Consider the following 24,090-nt stretch of genomic DNA (forward strand, 5'->3'; position numbering starts at 1 on the left):
GAAAAGGAGCAGACGAAGTTTCATTGTTCCTTCATCATTTTGTGCACAATTTTCTAACTCCAGAAGTCAGATATCTGGAGATCTTCTGTGACTCCTGCGGAGGGCAAAACAAGAATGCCACTGTGTTCAGATTCCTTCACCATCTGGTCCATACAGAAAAACGATTGGACTATGTAAAGATGACATTCCTCATAAGAGGTCATTTGTACCTTGAATGTGATAAAAATATTGATATGATAGACCAAACTCAGGAATGTCAAATTCCAAAGGACTGGTGTCAGGTTTTCCAGAATTCACGCACACATGCTTTGCCTTTTGTCATCATTTGATGTTGAGGAGCAATCAGAGATAATCAAATGCTGGACAGAGCACCTGGATAATACAATATACAAGAAGAAACTCCCTTTCCAGTCCAGGCCAATAAGAGAATTGGAAGTCACATGACACCATGCAGCACTGGTTTGGTATAGAGGAAGCTACAATGGAGCATATGAGCAAGCTTCATTACTTATTCGTGGAAAGACAGGGCAAGATTCCAGCCTGAAAGATGGCGAGTTCAGGCTACCCTCTGCTAAATATGAAGGTATAGTAATTCTTTTACAGCAGTATGATTTGAAAGTTTTATTTATTTATTGAAATAAGTATTTTTTTAGTATTAGGCATACAGCTGTTTAAATTAAGAGATTCTGATTTTTTTGCAGGTGATCTTAAAATATCTGCTGAGAAATACAGAGATTTACAAGACTTGAAAAGATTTTGCCATAGTGAAGTGCAAGTGTATTTCGATCATTTTTGGCATTAACCCACCATCAAAAAAGCACAGGACCTTTTATAGAAGATTATTAAATCATTATATGAGATAATTTGTTGTAACATGAATTTGAAATCTTGTAGTTACCTGCAATATGTTATGAACTTCTCATAATTTTCCTCTGTATGACCTGCCTTCATAATAACAATGCATCATATTATTGTAAATCCTATTCAGATGTGTATAATTTCAGAACTGCTCTTTCTCTGAAAGATATATTGAGGTCTAAAACAAAAATGAAGAATATAACTTGAGAAAGTAAAATTTTATGTCTTGAAACATTAAATTTCGTCTCCTGAAAAAAATAAGAATTGTAACTTATCAGGATTTTCCCCTGGACTCTTCATATGCTAAGTAAATAAATCAGTTACTGTTCTTCTATTTCCACACTTGGAGGTAGGGAATACCAAAGTATGATATACTTAGAAACATAAATATATGATATGTGCATAGCAGTTCAGTCAGTTTGGCACTATTTTATTCAAGTAATTTATGCTGATAAATGCTTCAAGATGTTCAGTTTTTTATCAAGATTTTGTGATTTTCTTTGGTGAGCAATGACCACTGGCTGACTGTAGACGTCTCCCTTTCCTGGAATGTGTAGTTTTACGTTTCTTTTTTTTCTTTTTGGCAGTATCAGCTTGGTGTGAAGGTCCAGGTTCTGTATCAGAGCCAGATTGCAAAGCTTGTTGTGTGAGCTGTATAGTGATATCTGAAGTTGGAATTTCTGTAAGTTTACGGTATCTTTTCCACTTGAGACTTGTGTGACCCCTGCTGTCTGCATCTGTTGACTGCACATTATGTTGTTGATGAGAAGCAGAAGTGACATTCCTAGATGTATCAAATGATATTCCACCAGTTCTTTGTAATGCAACCAACTTCTTTGAACAGGAACGAAGCAGCATGTCATGAGCTGAGAGATGACCACTCCAATGAGTATCGAGAGTCCCATGACAACTGCATGGTAGAGCTGTCCAGAGCTTCTGGCGCAGTGTTGTACCAAGTTTCACTTGCACCTCACTGGCAAGGTCACCTACTGTATTTTGCCAATAGCCTGGAGCAGCAGTTGCCCTGTAAATTAAGTACATAATTAATATAACTTTTTCTTATACATTAACATTCCCTATTTCACTTATTGAGTTTTTCAGATCCCATCAACAAAAAGAACTTTCAGGAATATGGAATGCGCTATGGTATAATTAACAAAAGGGAAACAACTCGTAAAATATTAATCTGTGTTTGGTGTTAACAACAAAACACCACTTTATGGCTTATCACTTTACACTTATGTAAGGTAAATTTAGCCTAGTAAATTAGAAGGACAGAATGTATTTCAAAGAAGCTGCTACTTCCTTGGCAGTGTGGCCTCAGTTGCCTGAGACTGCAGTCGGGTGTGTGAGTTGTGTTCCTGTGAGTGTGTGTGTGTGTGTGTGTGTGTGTGTGTGTTTTGTCTAATTTTGACGAAGGCCTTACTGGCCGAAAGCTATATTTGTGTCTATCTGTGACTCAGCATATCGGCTATATGGCAAGTAGCAACTTTCCTTTTCACAATATTGTTACATTTCATCCTGTATTTACCATTATTTGATTTTTGCTACTTCCTTAGTTATATTCAACAGCTGCAGCATATTGTCTACTGGTTAATGTAATACACTGCCAGACAAAAGAAGTGAATCAATCAGAAGGGGAGTAGAAAATGAAATGAAACTTGGCAGTTTGAGAAGATATGTGATGTTATTTCAATGATTGAATTATTGAGTTAAATTTGCAAAGAACTTGGCAGTATCAGCACACTTATCAGTATGATGCTGCACCCCCTCTAGCCTAGAGGCATGCATTAATTTATGTGGGAAGGACATCATAAAGCTATTGTATCCACTGCTGATGCAAACTGGCCTACAACTGTTGTAACTGGTTCTTGATATACTGGTTACTGGCACTTGGATGGACTTGTTGCCCCACCTGGTCCCACACATAATCTACAGGGGAGAGATATGGGGATCTTGCTGATGACAGGCATAGTTCAACAACATGCAAAGAGATCACAGACATATGTGCCATACATGGATAAGCATTGTCCTGTTGAAAAATGACACCATGAAAAACGTCACATGTGAGGTATCGTATGAGGACACTGGATGTCTGTGATGTACCATTGTACCTGAACTCTTATCCAATGGCTCACCTCACCATGAAGCCAACAGTAACACTGGTGTGCCTCTCCAAAAATCAGAGGAATGAGACCTCTCCTCATGTCACCATTGTAATCACCGATGGTCATGCGGGGTAGTGCAGAAATTTGATTCCTCACTGAACACAATCCAATGGCATTCATCAGGAGTCCACACTTTCGGCTCACAGAGCCACTCCAAATGCAGCCTTTTGCCTTGTGATATAAATAGCAGCCTACACACGTGATGCTAATTCCCTAGTCAAACTGTTACTAGCTAATTTCTAACCAATGGAGCAGGATGACAGAATACTGCAGGGAGTCCATGACTTGCTCTCAGATGGAAGGCACATATGTGAAGTTTTATGATATGTTTGGTGTACAATGTGGTGCTCCTCCCTAGTGATGGTCAGATGCAGTTGACTGGAACCTTGATGACAAATATGTCTGCCCTCACGTTCCCATGCTGTCCTACGTTGGGCCACTGTCACATCCAAATGCCCCATGAATTTGAATGACTTGACCAGCCTGTCAAATGGAGACCCACAACAATAAACCTTTCAAACTCAGTCAGCTGCTATCTACACTGTCTCACATGAATGTGCATAGTCTATCTCTCCTCCACAGTCATAACTCAACACTTGATGCTGTTCGTGCCCCATATATTCACTACCAGACCTAGTAACAATACGAAACATGAACAACAGCACTGTGCTCTGCTGGTCATTCTGCCTGTTACAGAGAATAGCACCTCTAATCATTTACATATGCAGTGATTGTGTGTACATGTTGACATCTGACCATGTCTTCTGGATGCCTCTGTTTTTTTGATCAGGCAGTTTATTTAGTTTTTTTGCATATCCATTTATCAAAGAAAATAATTACCTACATCAGTAACAAAACAAATTTTTTTACAAAACAGTAATACTCTCTGATTAGAACTGTTATTTCACATTTGTCATGTGGCATTACAGCAATACCACAGTGGTTGTTCAGCAGATCCAGGGAGTAGCCTGCCAACATGGGTAGTATGCATCAATGCTTGCTGCACCAGTGACAGTGAAATGGAGTGCCCCAGTAGTACCTGATGAGAGATTACAAGTGTAGTTCACATTACTTGAAAAATGCAACTGAACAGACAATTAATGAAGTGACTGCTAGCTCCGACTGGAAGAACCAAGTTCCAAGGTGTGAAGTGACAAATAACAAGTAATTTTAAACTAATTATATCTGTCATGAATAATTACAATGGATACTCCTACTTTTCATGTAGGCAACAGGAATTTTAAATCTTTGAATCTGGATAATCAGATTATTTGTAGTAGCAGTGGCTAAAGAGATATGTTTTTAATTTTCTTTTGAATTGGTACGAAATTTCCAACATCTTAGTTTATGTCAAATGAGAGCTTTTTGAATACCTTTTCAGCCGACTCCATAACCCCTAGACAAGGATGCAATGCCTACATAAAATTATTTTTATTTCTTTTATGGTTGTTGCAGTAGAACTGATACTATTTTTTATCAAGTCGAACAAAAACCATTAAGGCTTAAATTTTCAGTGAAATTAATTTGTAAGAATTGTTAATGAGGCCACTGCAAGGTGTGTATTTTATCATTTTACACAAAATTCTTACTACAGTGCGATCCACGAACGATGGCAATTCACGCATGTTGAGGCATGGACAGGGACTAAGTTGTTGGTGATTCCAAGTGACAGTTGTGGTACGCACATGGGTGTGATTTCTACTTGAAGAGAGCATATGTCCTGCAAATTATGTCTCTCGCTTGCTTATGCAGAATTTATCAATGTCAGCGATGACAGCTCGCATCAAATGGAATAGAAATTCACTAAACAATTTGCTACAATCATGTTTAACACTCGCATTAGCTATGGTATTCACATCAGAGTGCTCAAAACGCTTCTGAATGTTCATTGGCTGTTGAAGAATGCATGACGCAGATGCAAAGAAAAAGTCTAACTCAACAGCCATTGTTCGTGACTCCAACTATAATTGCTTCTTTTTTGGATTTATTCATTCATTTATTCACACATCATCTCTCATTAACCAATCATGGAGCAGATCATTCAAGGATGTGAAGTAAGTCATACTGTACATAAATTAGCAGAAGCAACCACTATACGATACTTCTGTAAAGTATTTTAACAACCATTTAAGACTAATTTTAGTTTACTCATGTTCATAATTCTGGAAATTATTTCTAGATTACTTTTTATAAGCAGAAAAGCAGCCACTCCTCATTCTCTTACGCTACTCAGACACTGCTTTCCTCTGTTACTTCATACTAAGAATTGAAGTAACTTTACTTATTTCAGAGACAGCTATAGCTGTCTTTGTAACATAGAAGTTAAAAAAAAATATTTAAATGGAATTTACATCTCTGAGTCCAAATATTCTGATTAATTATAGAAGAAGTGCCTATTAAGGCACTCTTTTGCTATGTTTTTGGACATCGGAGGATTTCTACTGTCTGATGTCTACCAGAAATCTATTATAGACTTGTACACCAAAATATTAACCTCCATTCTGAATCCTAGACATAGTCTACTTGGAAATTATTTTTATTTCTAGTATTATGGTTGTAAATTTCACAGTTCATCTTATATTCAGTCTTACATTAACCAGAATACCGTCGGGTAGTAAATGTATTGACACACAAGCTTAAGAATTACAAGATTACAGAAAAGGATTCTGCAAGATATTCGATTATCAACTTCACACGATATTCTCAATGAAAGATTCTCTAAAATACCTGCTTTTCTGCCTTTAGCTGGATTTCTCCTAAAAGCTATACCAGGGGACAGCATTGAGTGAAAGTACGCAAAATGTGCTAACAATTTCATCCACAGGTAAACACAGTAACAGAGATTTATAAGTGCAAGAAGGCAGAACTCATCTTTTTGATTAACATATCCACACGCTGGAGCTACCTCTATTTGTTATCCATCTTGATGCCTAGAAATTTTACACTTGGGGTTTTACTTAGCTTGCAGGGTGAGAAGCCATGATGGCACTTGAAAGAGGTGAGAATGCTGACAAAAATTTGAAAAAGGTGATGAAATGGTGATATAATATTTTAAAAATGTGGTTAGAAGGTGACAAATTATTTCAGTAATCAAATATGGTGCAAACAAATTGTCTTAATTTGTTCCCTGCCAAAAGATACAGTTAAGATGATGATAAATTTCTCTATTATGATTGCGGATAGACTGTGGCCATTTTTTTCCTTCATACAAATTTATTAATACATGCAGGTTGTGGCACACCTCCTAGCTAGGGGCTCTCACCATCCTTGGTATCAGCTATTACTGTCGCCAAACAACCCACCTGAACCTGGGACCACTGAGATCACATTATCAATTCAGGAAGATGCCACACTTTAGAGGCATTCATATAATCCACCAAAAATTAACTACCTTTAAGTAGCTGTTAAGCTCTGAAACAATTATCAGACTTGGACTAATCAAAAGAAAGCCTAGGGTAATTGTAACCACCACAATTGCTTAAAATCACCAGTCTCAGAAGTTATATAAAATCCAAGAAAGAAGAAGCTCTACTTTCATGTAAATATTTTGTACACTCAGCTTAAATAATCAGTCTGACCTAAGCTTCTTCAGTCATTCCCAATTAATGGAACAAACACCTCAATGGTTCTAGCTACAAGTCAGAAACACATAAATATGTCACAAATCTTCATATATTCTGAATCATTATAAGCAGTGGTTGCACTATTATATTCCCTGTCTATGTGAAGTTGAATTAGATTCAATGTCGTTCAGTTTTACAGAAGTCTAATTGTGGTGCCATGATCCTGCCTCTATATGACATAAGCAAGAACTGAATACACAGTTCATTTCATTGACAGCATCAACAAGTTAGGTAGACTACTAATTCTGTAACATTTTTCAAATCCATTAATACATTAAAAATATCCACAGACAGGATGCTAGTTGTCTTCTCAGCAATCTTTCTTCTTTTCAGCATTGTCACTGAACTATCTCATGTGGTTAGATGGTGTAATTAAACTGGGACAATTATCACAAGCAAACAGTCACGAGGTAAATTGGTACGCTACTGGCCATTAAAATTGCTACACCAAGAAGAAATGCAGATGATAAGCACGTATTCATTGGACAAATATATTATACTAGAATTGACATGTGATTACATTTTCATGCAATGGTGCATAGATCCTGAGAAATCAGTACCCAGAACAACCACCTCTGGCCGTAATAACGGCCTTGATACGCCTGGGCATTGAGTCAGACAGAGCTTGGATGGCGTGTACAGGTACAGCTGCCCACGCAGCTTCAACACGATACCACAATTCGTCAAGAGTAGTGACTAGCGTATTGTGACAAACCAGTTGCTCGGCCACCATCGACCAGACATTTTCAATTGGTGAGAGATCTGGAGAATGTGCTCGTCAGGGCAGCAGTCGAACATTTTCTGTATCCAGAAAGGCCCGTACAGGACCTGCAACATGCGGTTGTGCATTATCCTGCTGAAATGGAGGGTTTTGCAGGGATTGAATGAAGCGTAGAGCCACGGGTTGTAACACATCTGAAATGTAACGTCCACTGTTCAAAGTGCCGTCAATGTGAACAAGAGGTGACCGAGACGTGTAACCAATAGCACCCCATACCATCACGCCGGGTGATATGCCAGTATGACGATGACGAATACATGCTTCCAATGTGCATTCACCGTGATGTTGCCAAACACGGATGTGACCATCATGATGCTGTAAACAGAACCTGGATTCATCTGAAAAAATGATGTTTCACCATTTGTGCATCCAGGTTCGTCATTGAGTACACCATCACAGGCGCTCCTCTCTGCGATGCAGTGTCAAGGGTAACCACAGCCATGGTCTCTGAGTTGATAGTCCATGCTGCTGCAAACATCATCAAACTGTTCGTGCAGATGGTTGTTGTCTTGCAAACGTCCCCATCTGTTGACTCAGGGATCGAGATGTGGCTGCACGATCCGTTACAGCCATGCGGATAAGATGCCTGTCATCTCGACTGCTAGTGATATGAGGCTGTTGGGATCCAGCACGACGCTCCGTATTACCCTCCTGAACCCACCAATTCCATATTCTGCTAACAGTCATTGGATCTCGACCAACGCGAGGAGCAATGTTGCGATACAATAAACCGCAATCGTGACAGGCTACAATCTGACCTTTATGAAAGTCGGAAATGTGATAGTACGCATTTCTCCTCCTTACACGAGGCATCACAATGACGTTTCACCAGGCAATGCCAGCAACTGCTGTTTGTGTATGAGAAATCGGATGGAAACTTTCCTCATGTCAGCACATTGTAGGTGTCGGCACTGGCGCCAACCTTGTGCGAATGCTCTGAAAAGCTAATCATTTGCATATCACAGCATCTTCTTCCTGTCGGTTAAATTTCGTGTCTGTAGCACATCATCTTCATGGTGTAGCAATTTTAATGGCCAGTAGTGTAATTCAGTATCAGTAATTTGATACCGGTAATCATAATTCACAAGGAAAATCTACATCACATTTTTACAACTAATGACATTCTCCCTTCAGTACTGGAAAACGATCAATGAAATGGTTTTGGATTACTGATTATTAGGGATCTTAGCAAGAAATGAAGTTATCATACTAGATTTTCTTTTTGCAAGATTTCTCTGAACGAGTCCCACCTCCTTTTCTTTCACTCTTTCATCTACTTTCATGATATATGCACCCTCAAGAATACCTTCGGCCAAATGTTTTCTCAGTTTAGCTGAAGCTTCAAAGTGATGTTCTTCTTGTTCCTCCTTAGACAACTGGCATATTTTTTTCCAGCACAGTTGCCTCATACTCAATTGATTTTTTCAAATTATTCATCATATTAATATCCTATTGAAGACGCCTTTGGTTTTTTTCCGCTTTTTGCTTTTCTTCTACTTCAAGTTTTCTTTTTCCTTTCATATTCTTCCTGATAAGCAGTGTAATTGGTATTTGCTTGCTGTCCATACCTAATGAGCCATGAGTCAATGAGCACATAGTGAAAATGAGGGTGTTGTTCCAAAGCATGCAACACATTCAAAGTACTGTTTAAAAATCTTTCATTCAACACTGTCTTGTCTTCCCCTAATGTGGGCTCAAAATGGAATATTTTCTCCCTATGTCCACATTTCTGTTGGACAAAGTAAGACAGGTCTCAAAATGTTTTGAAGAGTTTGGGTACTTTAACTCTATGGATTTCAAGTCTCTTTTTGACATGTGCTATTGCCAGTAATTGTCAATGTCTTTTATATGTGAAGCTGAGCTATATTTTTAAAACTGTAGAACTTTCCACTTGTCTAATAAGTAGTCTTGCTGGATGCCAAACAGTGTCATTTTTGCAACCTTTAACATGTCACTGCTGCTTCTACTCTTTATTCTTTCTTTGGGGTCTAAAAGACGAAATCTTTTCAGTGGAGCACTTGACAACCATGTCTTTTCCATCACATGTTTACAAACGATGATGTAATGTTTTTGGGCATTCTTTAGAAACCATAATTCACCACATTCTTCTAGTTTACTAAGCTCTTCAGCTACTTGCCTATTAACATTAGTTGTTCAAAAAACATACATTATCCAATGTAAAGAGTTCATTATGAAGAACTTCAGAAATACTCTCAAATTTTCTCAAAGCGGAACCTTCAAAATATGAACCAAGAAGATTTGAAGTATGCTTTTCCATAATTCAACTTATGAATCAAACTTGTTTGGCTTTAGAAACATTGTATGAACTTATTGAATAGTCCTGCCAATGAAATTTTGAATAGAAATTCTGCTTTCATTGCTAGTTTTTTAAAGCATTCAAAATGACATTATAGGCTTTGGACTGAACAGTAGCAGAAAACTTTATTAGAGGTGTATGCTTACAAAAGTAATATTGTATACCATCTCACTGTTCCAAAATCCTGGTGGCTTGAAGGTCATAATGTAAGCCACCTTGTGGTTGCATGCCTTGGAAACTTGTGATGTGGAATGTTAAACTTAGACTGAATTCCTTCAAATTCTTCCCAGTGAAAAGGCCAACTGCCAAAACAACACTTAATATTGACCAGAAAATTTGGATGCTTCTTCACCTATACGCTCCAAAGCTTTTACATATGCATTATACACATATGATTGTTGCCAAGCTCTGATGTTGATAAGTTGTCTACCTAGTGTCTCCTGGACATCACTAGCTGAGAACATAAACACTTGTTTATTGATGATAGGTCCAACTGATCCCAGCAACAGGCACTTATTTTAGGGACAAGTTGGCTTCATAAAGCACTTTGCATAATTTCTGATGTAATGTTTCACCACCTGCTTTGAAGATAAAGAAAGTTCTTAGACAATGTGTTGTATTGCAACACTTACTATCTGACCAAAATGTAATGGTTTTATCTTTAACACTGGTAGTTTCATTAAAACTTAATTTTCAATAAGATGAATGTACTTCTTCTAACATATGTTCCCAGAAATATGGTGTCAGTCCACCAGTTATTAGGTGTCTCATTTTATTCAACAAATGTGAAAAAGGTTCAGAAACACTATCAGGGAACATTGTCTTAAAAATATTACAAATATCATTTGACAAATCCACAGAGTAATTGGAAATCACTGGTTTCATTGTCCAAATCAATTCTGCAGTGATGACACTATCGTTGATCCCTAACTTCCATATTGTTGGCACATGAACCAAAATAGAAGGTTGTTTCTGATATGCAAGTTCTGTAAGTAACTGATGTGGTCCACATTTAACTTTAAATTACACTTAAGTTTTGTAGAGAGTGAGTTGTTAAAAACTTTGTGAAAACTTTTGTCTCAAAATTAATAGTGCAAGAACACACACTGCAGAGTAGTTCACTTTCACTAACTTTTTTCCTCCATGCAGAGACTTTACTTTTCAATCTGTATATCTTTTCTAACCATTCACTATGGAATTTGCATTTTACCATCTCAAGGTTTATTTTTGAAACTGAACAAAGTACCACAGCAGCAGTTTCACTACTGCAGCAAAATAAAAATCTGGGACAAAAATAGTTGTAATAGAGCAATATTTGACACCGTTAATAGCTGTGCAAAATATGCAAAACACTAAAATACAAAAATAAAAAAGGAACAATATTTCAGAAGCTCCTTGTGTTAGATTATTATAACTACCTTCATCATTAGAGTATCCCAAAAAGTTAAATGAATGAACATGGATGCAGAAACTTGGAAAAAATGTAAATAGCTTATTTTCTTCCATAAAGAGCAAAGAAGGTTGAAAAAGGTGACAAAAATTTAAGAAGGTGATTACGTTTGAAAAAATTTCATTGAAGATGGGAGATGACTCCTCACCTTGAGCATGTGTCTACTGATCTCTATTTATATAAATCATTTTTATGGTTCCATACCAAAATCAGTAAAAACGAAACCCTTATAAGGTCACTTTGTTGTCTGTCTGTCTTTCTCCCCAATTGTTAAAAACTTTTTTTCCACACGAACGGGGAAAAGAATCACATTGAAATTTATGTCACACACTGAGGTCTACAGTCCCTGGGCAGTGTAAAAAACTGAAGCTTCTAAGCCACTGTAACCAAAAAGATATGGCCATTTATGTCACATGTTTTGATACTTGCAAACTCACTTATCAAAAGCTATAGCATACTTTCTACTGGCCTAGAATAACAAACTTTGGTAATAAGGAAGCTGTCACAGTACAGGTAAAGGGAAAAATCAAAAAATAGCTAATTTATGATTATCTCACATGAAGAAAAATTTTGTCATTTGTTATATGATTGTCTGTCCATCTCTCTGTCAAGATCCCTTTTTCTCAGGAGTGGGTAGACATATATAGTCAAAATTCATGTACATGCTAAGACCTATGGTCCCATGGTGGCAAAATAAATGTAAATTTCTAAGTCATTTCAATCAAAAACTAAGTCCACTGATGTCACATATTTAGATACTTGCAGACTCACTCGACAAAACCTACAGGGTACTTCTTGTTGGGCTAGAATAATGAAATTTGGGAAGAAAGAAGTTTTCACAGTAGAGGTAAACAAAGCCTGCCTGTTTAGCCGTATGGTGTAACACACTGCTTTCCGGGTGGGAAGGCATGCCGGTCCCCAGCACGAATCTGCTTGGCAGGTTAGTGTCGAAGTCTGGTGTGCCGGCTAGTCTATGGATGGTTTTTAAGGTGGTTTTCCACCTGCCTCGGTGAAAGCGGGCTGGTTCCCCTTATTCCACCTCAGTTACACTATGTCGGCAATTTCTGCGCAAACACTTTCTCCATGTACGCGTACACCATCATTACTCGACCACGCAAACATTGGGGTTACACTCATCTGGTGTGAGATGTTCCCGAGGGATGGGGGTGGGGTCACTGGGCTGGGCGGGCCAAACAATACAGGTAAACAAAAAAATCTGAAAATTATTAATTTGTAATTATCTGATATGAAAAGAAAGTCATTTGTTATTACACCACCTGTCTGTCTGTCCATGTGTTAAGATCCTTCCTTCACAGGAACTAATTAACATGTCAAGCTGATATTTAAATCACTTAATAAGGGGTATGGTCCCTTGGTAGTGTATAACAGTTAAGCGTTTAAGTCAATGTAATCAAAAGATGCTGCCATTTATGTCACATATTTTGATATTCATAAATGCTCTCATCATAACCTATAAGGTACCTCCTGTTGACCTTTAATCAGGAATGTTGGCAACATGCAAGGTCTTACATGATAAGTAAAGGAAAAAAATTTGAAAATTGTTAATATGTTATTTTATCACACGAAAAAGTACTTTTCCTTGTCTTTGATTATTGTCTGTTTCTACCTCAATGCAGTAAAGAATGTAACTATTTATGTTACATATTTTGATACCTCACCAGTATCAGTCCCCCTATGAACCATGGACCTTGCTGTTGGTCGAGAGGCTTGTGTGCCTCAGCGATACAGATAGCCGTGTTGTAGGTGCAACCACAACCACATCTGTTGAGAGGCCAGAAAAATGTGTGGTTCCTGAAGAGGGGCAGCAGCTTTTTCAGTAGTTGCAGGGGCAACAGTCTGGATGATTGACTGATCTGGACTTGTAACATTAACCAAAACGGCCTTGCTGTGCTGGTATTGCAAACGGCTGAAAGCAAGGGGAAACTACAGCTGTAATTTTTCCCGAGGGCATGCAGCTTTACTGTATGGTTAAATGATGATGGCGTCCTCTTGGGTAAAATATTCTGGAGGTAGAATAGTCTCTCATTCGGATCTCTGGGCGGGGACTACTCACGAAGACATCGTTATCAGAAGACAGAACACTGGCATTCTACGGACCGGAGCTTGGAATGTCAGATCACTTAACTGGGCAGGTAGGTCAGAAAATTTAAAAATGGAAATGGATAGGTTAAAGTTAGATATAATGGGAATTAGTAAAGTTCAGTGACAGGAGGAACAAGAGTTCTGGTCAGGTGAATACAGGATTATAAATACAAAAGCAAATAGGGGTAATGCAGGAATAGGTTTAATAATAAATAATAATAAAAAAAAGGAGTGCGGGTAAGCTGCTATGAACAGCATACTGGACGCATTATTGTAGCTAAGATAGACATGAAGCCCACACCTACCACAGTAGTACATTTTTATATGCCAGCTAGCTCATTTGTTATTGTCTGTTTCTACCTCAATGCAGTAAAAAGATATACCCATTTATGTCACATATTTTGATTTCTTACCAGTATTAATCTGCCCATGAACCATAGACCTTGCCGTTGGTGGGGAGGCTTGCATGCCACAGCAATACAGATAGCCATACCGTAGGTGCAACCACAACAGAGGGGTATCTGTTGAGAGGTCAGACAAACGTTTGGCTCCTGAAGAGGGGCAGCAACCTTTTCAGTAGCTGCATGGGCAACAGTCTGGATGATTGACTGATCTGGCCTTGTAACATTAACCAAAACAGCCTTGCTGTGCTGGTACTGCAAACGGCAAAAGCAAGGGGAAACTACAGCTGTCATTTTTCCCGAGGGCATACAGCTTTACTGTTTGATTAAATGATGATGGCGTCCTCTTGAGTAAAATACTCTGTAGGTAAAATAGTCCCCCATTCAGATCTCCGGGCGGGGACTACTCAGGAGGACAACATTATCAGGAGAAAGAAAACTGGTGTTCTATGGATCAGAGGATGGAATGTCAGATCCCTTAATCGCGCAGGTAGGTTAGAAAAATTAAAAAGGGAAATGGATAGGTTAAAATTAGATATAGTGGGAATTAGTGAAGTTTGGTGCCAGGAGGAACAAGACTTCTGGCCAGGTGAATACAGGATTATAAATACAAAATCAAGTAGGGGTAATGCAGGAGTAGGTTTAATAATCAATAAAAAATAGGAATGTGGGTAAGCTACTATGGACAGCATAGTGAATGCATTATTGTAGCCAAGATATACATGAAGTCCAAGCCTACCACAGTAGTACAAGTTTATATGCCAACTTGCTCCGCAGATTATGAAGAGATTAATGAACTGTATGATGAGATAAAAGAAGTTATTCAGATAGTGAAAGAGATGAAAATTTAATAGTCATGGGGGACTGGAATTCGATAGTAGGAAAAAGCAAGAGATGGGAAAGTAGTAGGTGAATATGGAATGGGGGTAAGGAATGAAAGAGGAAGCCACCCGGTAGAATTCTGCACAGAGCATAACATAATCATAGCTAACACTTGGTTCAAGAATCATGAAAGAAGGTTGTAATGTAGATGAGGCCTGGAGACACTGGAAGGATTCAGGTAGATTATATAATGGTAAGACAGAGATTTAGGAACCAGGTTTTAAATTGTAAGACATTTCCAGGAACAGATGTGGACTCTGACCAAACTCTATTGGTTATGAACTGTAGATTAAAACTGAAGAAACTGCAAAAAGGTGAGAATTTAAGAAGATGGGACATGGATAAGCTGAAAGAACCAGACGTTGTAGCGAGTTCCGGAGTGAGCATTAGGGAACGGTTGACAAGAACGGGGGAAAGAAATACAGTAGAAGAAGAGTGGGTAGCTTTGAGAGATCAAATAATGAAGGCAGCAGAGGGTCAAGTAGATAAAAAGGAGAGGGCTAGTAGTAATCCTTGGGTGACAGAAGAAATATTGAATTTAACTGATGAAAGGAGAAAATATAAAAACGCAGTAAATGAAACTAAAAGGAATACAAATGTCTCAAAAATGAGATCGACAGGAAGTGGAAACTGGCTAAGCAGGGATGGCTGGAGGATAAATGTAACGATGTAGAGGCATATACCACTAGGTGTAAAGAGAACCACTTGTATGAATATCAAGAGCTCAGATGGAAAACCAGTTCTATGCAAAGAAGGGAAAGCAGAGAAGTGGAAAGAGTATACAGAGGGTCTATACAAAGGCGATGTACTTGAGGACAATATTATGGAAATGGCAGAGGACGTAGTTGAAGATGAAATGGGAGATATGATGCTGAGTGAAGAGTTTGACAGAGCACTGAAAGACCTAAGTCAAAACAAGGCTCCAGGAGTAGACAACATTCCATTAGAATTAGTTATAGCCTTGAGAGAGCCAGCCATGACAAAACTCTACCATCTGGTGGGCAAGATGTATGAGACAGGTGAAATACCTTTAGACTTCAAGAAGAATATAATAATTCCAGTCCCAAAGAAAGCAAGTGTTTACAGGTGTGAAAATTATCAAACTATCAGTTTAATAAGTCATGGTTGCAAAATACTAACACAAATTCTTTCCAGACGAATGTAAAAACTGGTAGAAGCTGACCGTGGGGGAAGATCAGTTTTGATTCCATAGAAATGTTGGAACACGCAAGGCAATACTTACCCTACAAGTTATCTTAGAAGATAGATTAAGAAAAGGCAAATTACATTTCTAGCATTTGTAGACTTAGAGAAAACTTTTGACAATTTTGAAGGTGTCAGGGGTCAAATACAGGGAGCGAAAGGCTATTTACAATTTGTACAGGAACCAGATGGCAGTTATAAGAGTCGAGGGGCATGAAAGGGAAGCAGTGGTTGGGAAGGGAGTGAGACAGCATTGTAGCCTATCCCTGATGTTATTCAATCTGTATATTGAGCAAGCAGTAAAGCAAATAAAAGAAAAATTTAGAGTACGAATTAAAGTCCATGGAGAAGAAATAAAAACTTAGAGGTTTGCCGATGATATTGTAATTCTGTCAGAGACAGAAAAGGATTTGGAAGAGCAGTTGAATGGAATGGACAGTGTCTTGAAAGGAGGATATAAGATGAACATCAACAAAAGCAAAATGAGGTTAATGGAATGTAGTCAAATTAAATCGGGTGATGCTGAGGGAATTAGATTAGGAAATGAGACACTTAAAGTAGTAGATGAGTTTTGCTATTTAGGGAGGAGAATAACTGATGATCGTCAAAGTAGAGAGGATATAAAATGCAGATTGGTAATGGCAAGGAAAGCCTTTCTGAAGAAGAGAAATTTGTTAATGTTGAATATAGAGTTAAGTGTCAGGAAGTCGTTTCTGAAAGTATTTGTATGGAGTGTAGCCATGTATGGAAGTGAAACATGGACAATAAATAGTTTAGACAAGAAGAGAATAGAAGTGTTCAAAATGTGGTGCTACAGAAGAATGCTGAAGATTAAATGGGTAGATCATGTAACTAATGAGGAGGTACTGTATAGAATTGGGGAGAAGAGGAATTTGTAGTATAACGTGGCTAGAAGATGGGATAGGATGGTAGGACATATTCTGAGGCATCAAGAGATCACCAATTTAGTATTGGAGGGCAGTGTGGAGTGTAAAAATCTTAGAGGGAGACCAAGAGGTGAATACACTAAGTGGATTCAGAAGGATGTAGGTTGCAGTAGGTACTTGGAGTTGAAGAATCTTGCACAGGATAGAGTAGCATGGAGAGCTGCATCAAACCAGTTCCTGGCCTGAAGACCACAACAACATCAACCAGTATCAATATTGATAGCAAATATAAATCATTGAAATTCTCATTCTTTGGATGGGCGAATCACCTATACAAATAATTAAGTTTGTAAAGAACTCTCGGTATATGACTCCTCTTTGCACTTACCTGGATTATTATTTGATTGGCATTGTGCAATATAAATAGTTAAGCAGTATGCTGTGGCCCAGTTGCTAGCCTGTTCCCTTATTTTCCTGGCTATGTCTGGTACAGAGGTACAGGACTGTTCATCAGTATATTGGTATGGTATCATCTGGTATAAAAGTTCCTGAAAATTCCTCCAAAGTCTTTCATAAATCATTTATGTAAATTGAGACCAGGAAGGCACCAAATGCTGAGCTTTATGAAACTTCATATTTAATAATACTCTACTGTCAACAGTACAGTACCTGGTTATCCATAGTATAATTTTTTAATGTATCTCTGTTTTCCATTGTTTTGATTGGTTCAACCCATGTGATAACATTTTAGTTTTGCTAGTTTAACATCCCCTTCAGCAGCCATCAAGATGGATACAGTTGAACCAGTGTGGGTACTGTAGTGGAATAGTGCAGAATGCTGTTATGGAGGGCATTGAATTGTTTTGTGTTTTTGTCTCTACTCATCTCTGGGTGGTGTTTGGACCCTCTGTTCCCACACGGATCAAAGAGCACATTCAGTTTCATTCTCCCTTCCAGGGTTTAGCTCCTTGGCTTTGCAGCCGAGCCCCTGTCAGCTAACAGTGAGTGATTTTTCACTGTGTTTCCACATCCTGTGCAGATACAAAAGTGGCAGCAACATTCTTATGCATGTAACTCTCTTCTTTCTCGCGTAGTACTACATTGTGGCCACCATGTGTGATGAAGCAAGCTGGGATCTCTTTAGTTCCTCTCTTGTTTTCCTATCTGCCTCATTAAATTCATTTTATTTTCATTTTTGCCTAATTACCATTAACATAGATGAGTGCAATCTGCATTTTCATGAGAGAGAAAGACTGGCCCTCAGTCTTAAGAAATATAGCACCAGGTCTGATTTGTGTGTAGTTTTGTGCATGTAATTAATTTCCTAATTTATTTTGACTACTCCTAGTTAATATCTTTTGTTATAGGGTGAAATCAGTAATTGTTTTGAGACTTAGAATCTATTGTTAACTTATGAACACATATAAATTCTATAGCAATTATAAACATTTGGAAGAAGAACTACTAGGATTCTTGAAGTATTTACTTGGCTCCATTCGAAAACATATTAGCAAAGTCAGCCCTTATTTAATTCCAAAAGAATTACCAGATTTGTCAAAAGTATTGTTTGCATAACTATATCTGTTAATTTCATTATCTAAACAAATAATTTGGCCTAACCTTTGTAGTAGAAGAAACTGTTAAAAAGAAGGAATTTTTCAGTGTATTCAGTTAATTGAATGAGAACACCGAACAATGTATAGTTTCAGTGCCTATTATTGTGGGGATGTATAAAGGATAGATTTTTTGTCCTAAGACAGTCCACGGCCAATTTTTAGAGGGAAATTATGTACCATTTCAAGTAACAACAATGCATCAACTTAAGTGCAATTAGTGTAACACAAATAGGCCGTGTGTTAAAACAAAGACAGGGTCTGTTCAATTTATTTGAGAAATAGTGTCGCATGTACCTTATTATTCTGCAAGAACTGTGAAGTGTGTGGTTAGGTATTTACTGCTAAATAAATGTCGTGTGACTAGGGCCTCCCGTTGGGTAGACTGCTCGCCAGGTGCAAGTCTTTCGATTTGACGCCACTTTGGCGACTTGCGCTTCGATGTGGATGAAATGATGATGATTAGAACAACACAACACCCAGTCCCTGAGTGGAGAAAATCTCTGACCCAGCCAGGAATCGAACCTGGGCCCTTAGGATTGACATTTTGTTGCGCTGACCAGTCAGCTACCGGGGCGGACAGAATTTACTGCTCATAGATATTCAACAGCAAACTACAGTAGCAGTATTCTGATGCTTGCCTGCAACCTATTAATGAGGCTTAACATTTACCAGTAGTGAACTGGCCATATAACTATGTAATATTGGGGGGGGGGGGGGGGAGGGGGAACTGTGAAACACAATTGTGCAACTGTAGGCTACATCACGTACAGTAGTCAGGGTTGAACTTCCACCCCACATTTTGTAGCCAGTATAACAATGCGGTAAATCGGCATTGAGGACTATCAACAATGAAATCAAGCAGGTGAACGTCACACATGGGCCTGGTATTTTATCGGTGCTAACAGTAACAGTTGCACCTCGAGGAGCAGCAACAAAGGTTGCAGCAAGAGCAGATGCAGGAACTACTCCAATGGAATGCAGAACTGCTCCATACACATGTGTCAGGAAGCTACAGAGCAGCCTTCTCTGCCACTGCCCCCTGACACTGACTTCAACAACTCTATGGAAAGATGGGAGAGTTACCTGCACTGGTTTTTGCTGTGTTACTGGGTGAGGTGAATCATTGATACATTTGAGAAGGCTGTCTTGTTATTGTCCAGCAGTGTAGGATTGTGTTAGTATGGTAATTTGCTGGCAGTATGTGATTGGGACCATAAGATTTATTATACACATTAACAAGTTAAACACAATTACATGAACTCTTGTACAATACAGTCCACAGAATAAAGAAAAAGAGCATCCACAGCAATGCGTAGGATATTTACACAAGCAAGGCACAGGTTCTAAATTATAGATCCTTCTTGGGGAATGATGGTATTTCACTGTCTAACCTTTGAAGCCATAGAGCCTCCTGACATGCTGAGTTTGGGACCATATATTCTGCCTCAGTTGTGGATACAATAAATGGATTACTAAAGGAATTAGAAAAAGTGCTCAAACTTGTAAATACCTAAACTCCATTAAAAAGGATAATAGTGATCCAGTTTTTCTGCACTACTACAAAAACTACAAAAGGATCTAGAGGAAAGTAATCAACAATGCAAAAAAATCAGCCAACAATAGGTTCATAAATTTAGCCAATAATAAAAGTAAAGCTACATGGGCTGTAATGAAACAAGAAACAGGAACTGTGAAGCAGAGAGGTACAAACACACAAATCAGGAACAAGGAAAACTTAAAAAGTAACCCAAAAGAATTAGCAAATTATGTGAATACTTACTTTAGCAGTATTGCAATGAACTTACACAAATTTTTTCCAAAAGGTGCTAATCAACCAATACAGAAGCATACAGCAAACTCAATGGTATTGCTTCCAACTACTGAGGAGGAAGTACAATGTTGTGAGGCAATTAAAGAACAAAAACTCTGCAGGTTTAGATGAAATTCCAATGTGTGTGCTGAAAAAATGCATAAACGGTATAAAAGCTCCACTAACAGAAATCATAAATGAATCCTTCAAAACTGGTTGCTTCCCTGACTATCTGAAGCATGCCAAAATTTTACCAGTTCGCAAGAAAGGTGATGTAGAAAACGTTAAGAACTACTGACCAGTAGCCCTATTGTCATGCTTTTCCAAAGTGATAGAAACAATTGAAAAACAGGCTTTTGAGCTACCTAAGTAAATTCAACCTCCTCTGCAATGACCAGCATGGTTTCAGGCCTGGTAGAGGTACAGAATCTGCAATAGCACAATTTACAAAAACAGTTTTAGAAGCACTAGATGAGGGCAGCTATGTGACTGGCCTTTCCTAGACCTGTCTAAAGCATTTGATACAGTTGACCACCAGAAGCAGTCGCATAAATTAGAGGCACTAGGAGTAGGGGAGTGGTTCTCAAATGGTTTCGTTCATATCTAGAAAACAGAGTACAGTCAGTAGAGATCACACATGTCTCCAGTGGATCAAAGTACATTGAGAAACATATATCTGATCCACAATATATATATATATATATATATATATATATATAGGTGTCCCTCAAGGAAGTATACTAGGCCCTGTATTATTTCTGGTGTATATAAATGATTTCCCGCAACATTTCAGCCATGGAGAGAAGATATTTTTTGCAGATGACAGCAACATAGTAATCACCAGTAAGACACCAGCATAAATGTTGGAAAATTCTACTGAAGTGCTGCGGGATGTTCACAAATGGTCTCTACGGAAAACAAAGTAACTCTCAATGTAAAGAAAACAAATACAATATGCTTTAAAATGAACAGAAAACAGAGTCCCTTAAATTTAAAACTAGATAAAATCTCCATAGATGATGTACATACAACAAAATTCTTAGGATTGCACACTGACAGCCATATGAAGTGGCTATGAAACTCTTGAAAAAGATATCCACAACATGTTATGCACTTAGAGTGCTTGTATCCGCATGCAGTAGTGAATGTTTGAGATCTGTATAGTTTAGTTATGTTTATTCAGTAATCAGTTATGGTATTATTTTCTGGGGAAACAGTGCTCACAATTTACAAACAGTATTTAAAATGCAAAAGAGAGCAGTAAGAATTATAACAAAAAGCAGTAAGTGTGCCGACTGCAGAGGACTTTTCAAAATGTTAGAAATTCTAACTGTTCCTTGTGAATTTATATTCCAAACCATAGTGTACATCAAGAAAAATATAGAAAATTATAACACAAATAGCAGTTTTCATAATGAATCCTTCAAAACTGGTTGCTTCCCTGACTATCTGAAGCATGCCAAAATTTTACCAGTTCGCAAGAAAGGTGATGTAGAAAACGTTAAGAACTACTGACAAGAACAAGTCACTGTCTCACCTAACAGGAAGAATAAACGCAAGACTCAAAATAGCTTGTTGTATGAAGGTGTAAAACTGTATAATAAATTGCCACAGAAAATAAAAGAAGCAGATAACATGTACCGCTTTAGGAAAAATCTTAAATTGTTTTTGCAGGAACACTGCTTTTACACTACAAGTGAATTCCTTAGTACAAAATGGTTGTAAATAGCTTTTGTTTCACAGTATTTTGATAAGGAGAAAAAATGATTAAAAATAACTTATATGTCACAATGTTTAAGAAACTGTATAAATATATGACTGTACACAACTGACAACATCCATACATTTTAAAATGTCCACGGATGGCTAAATAAATAAATAAAAAGGCTATGATTAGCTGTTTGTTACTCTGCTAGGATATTACTGCTCCTTAATATTTAAACAGATAAATAGTTGTTGACTTCCTGTGTTCAGAATCTACAGCACAGTCTGCAACACAGCAAACTCTTATGTCACATTCTTCTGCTTTAGAAAACAATAGTTTCAAATTCTTGATACCTTTTAGATATCTAATGATCCTTTTAACTGCTTTCCAGTGTGGCACACGTGGATTTTTACAAAAATGGTTGACAATTCCTATGAATAAGCTATATATGGCATTGTTCCTAACTGAGTATACATTAAACTTCCTATTACTTCATGATAGGGTATGTTCTTCATAGCTTCTTGCTTGTTCTGTTTTTGGACTTATGTCATGAATGTGCACTTGGTTATTGTCATGTGGCTTAGATATAGGGTTACCCTCTTTCATATTAAATCTGTTCCGAATTTGCTCCACATAGTGTATCTGGTATATCTTTAAATAACCTTCTTTGCAGTTCCTAGTAATTCATGTACCTAAAAAGTTTTTGAAAACTTCTTTCTCTTGTGAACTATTACTGAAAATCAGCATATCATCCACGTAAACAATTACTATTAAAATATCTGAACTTTGATTTTTGTAATAAACAGATGGATCAGCTGTCAATCTTTTGAAGTTTAGATTCAACAGTGGACTGTCTAATCTCAAGTTGAAACAGCATTCATCTTATTTTAATGCATATACTGCCTTTTTTAGTGTTTTAATACCAATATTTTTCACTGTCTTTGTGACAGGGTCTACTTCTGAAACTTTCACATAAATCTCTTCATGTAAGTCACCTCGTAAGAAAACCATGACATTACTACATGATCATTGCCAAGATCATGTTGAGCAGCCATCTCAAATAAATATCTTAATGAGTTATATCTTATAACTGGTGCGTATGTTGTATCATAATCCAGTCCTTGCTGCCGGCCAGTGTGGCCGTGCGGTTCTAGGCACTTCAGTCTGGAACCGCGTGACCGCTACAGTCGCAGGTTCGAATCCTGCCTCGGGCATGGATGTGTGTGATGTCCTTAGGTTAGTTAGGTTTAAGTAGTTCTGAGTTCTAGGGGACTGATGACCATAGATGTTAAGTCCCATAGTGCTCAGAGCCATTTGAACCAGTCCTTGCTTCTGAGCACAACCTTTTATTACTAGTTGTGCTCTATAGTGCCCATGTGGCCTTTCAGATCTTCCTTTGTTGTAAACACACATTTCATATATATGTATTGGTTTCTTATCTGAAGGTAAAACAGCAGACTCTCATGTGTGGTTCTCTTCATAAGACTTTAACTCTTCTTGCAGTGCTTTCAGCAAATTTTTTCAGCACTGTCTGACATCATTACTTCTTGCAGTGACAACAAAGGATCAGTGTCTGTTGACTGTTTAGACTGACAAGTTATGAAGTCATGCAACTCTTTGACTTTGGAATTCTGGATGACTTTCTTATTGACTTAAGTTGCTGCGGTTGCTCAATTATTTGCATTGTCTGGACTTGATTTCTCACTGCAGATAGTATTCCTTGAACTACTATTTGATGTGATAGTCTCAGGTTCAGGTTCATTTCTTCTAATTCAGTCGTTATTTCATTTTGCTTCTTTTCTGTCAGTGGGAGAAACAGTCAACTTGGACCCTGTGACTCGGTTTCTTCTTTGTATTGTTTAGAAGCACTTTCATCAGAAATAACGTCCCTTGCTTTTATGATCCTCTGGCAAGCAGGTTCAAAAATTCTGTATGGTTTTGATGCTGCACAGTATCCTATTAAGATATATTCAATACGTTTTTGTCCCATTTTAGTCGCTTGGCTCTCAGAATGTGAACATAGGTCTTCCTTCAAAATAATTTGAGGTGTCGAAGATATGGCTCCTTGTCTGTCCAAGTTTCTTCTTGACTCTTACTTTTTATTGCCTTACTGGAGATATGTTAATTAAGACTGCTTCTGGCCAGAATTTATTTGGCAAATTTGCTCCAAAGAGCAAGCATCTTGCTTTTCTTACAATTTTACAGTCATAACACTCAGCAACCATGTTTTGTGCTTGTGTATATGGTGCCATAATCTGATGTTGGGTCCTTTCTTCTCTGTAAAAG

The 24,090-nt window shown here is 37.8% G+C and overlaps 1 protein-coding gene across 1 annotated transcript in view; it reads right to left on the reverse strand.

The window, feature by feature from the left end:
- Positions 1-1,188: 1,188 nt before the first annotated feature.
- The window catches only part of LOC126229574 (uncharacterized), a 668,091-nt gene continuing 645,189 nt past the window's right edge, over positions 1,189-24,090 (reverse strand). Inside the window, exon 24 of the mRNA XM_049942341.1 lies at positions 1,189-1,882. Within this exon, the coding sequence (XP_049798298.1) occupies positions 1,339-1,882 (544 nt within the window). The 3' untranslated portion in view covers positions 1,189-1,338. The remainder of the gene's footprint in view (positions 1,883-24,090) is intronic.

This window comes from Schistocerca nitens, unplaced genomic scaffold (assembly GCF_023898315.1).
Source record: "Schistocerca nitens isolate TAMUIC-IGC-003100 unplaced genomic scaffold, iqSchNite1.1 HiC_scaffold_375, whole genome shotgun sequence".
Classification (NCBI taxonomy): domain Eukaryota; kingdom Metazoa; phylum Arthropoda; class Insecta; order Orthoptera; family Acrididae; genus Schistocerca; species Schistocerca nitens.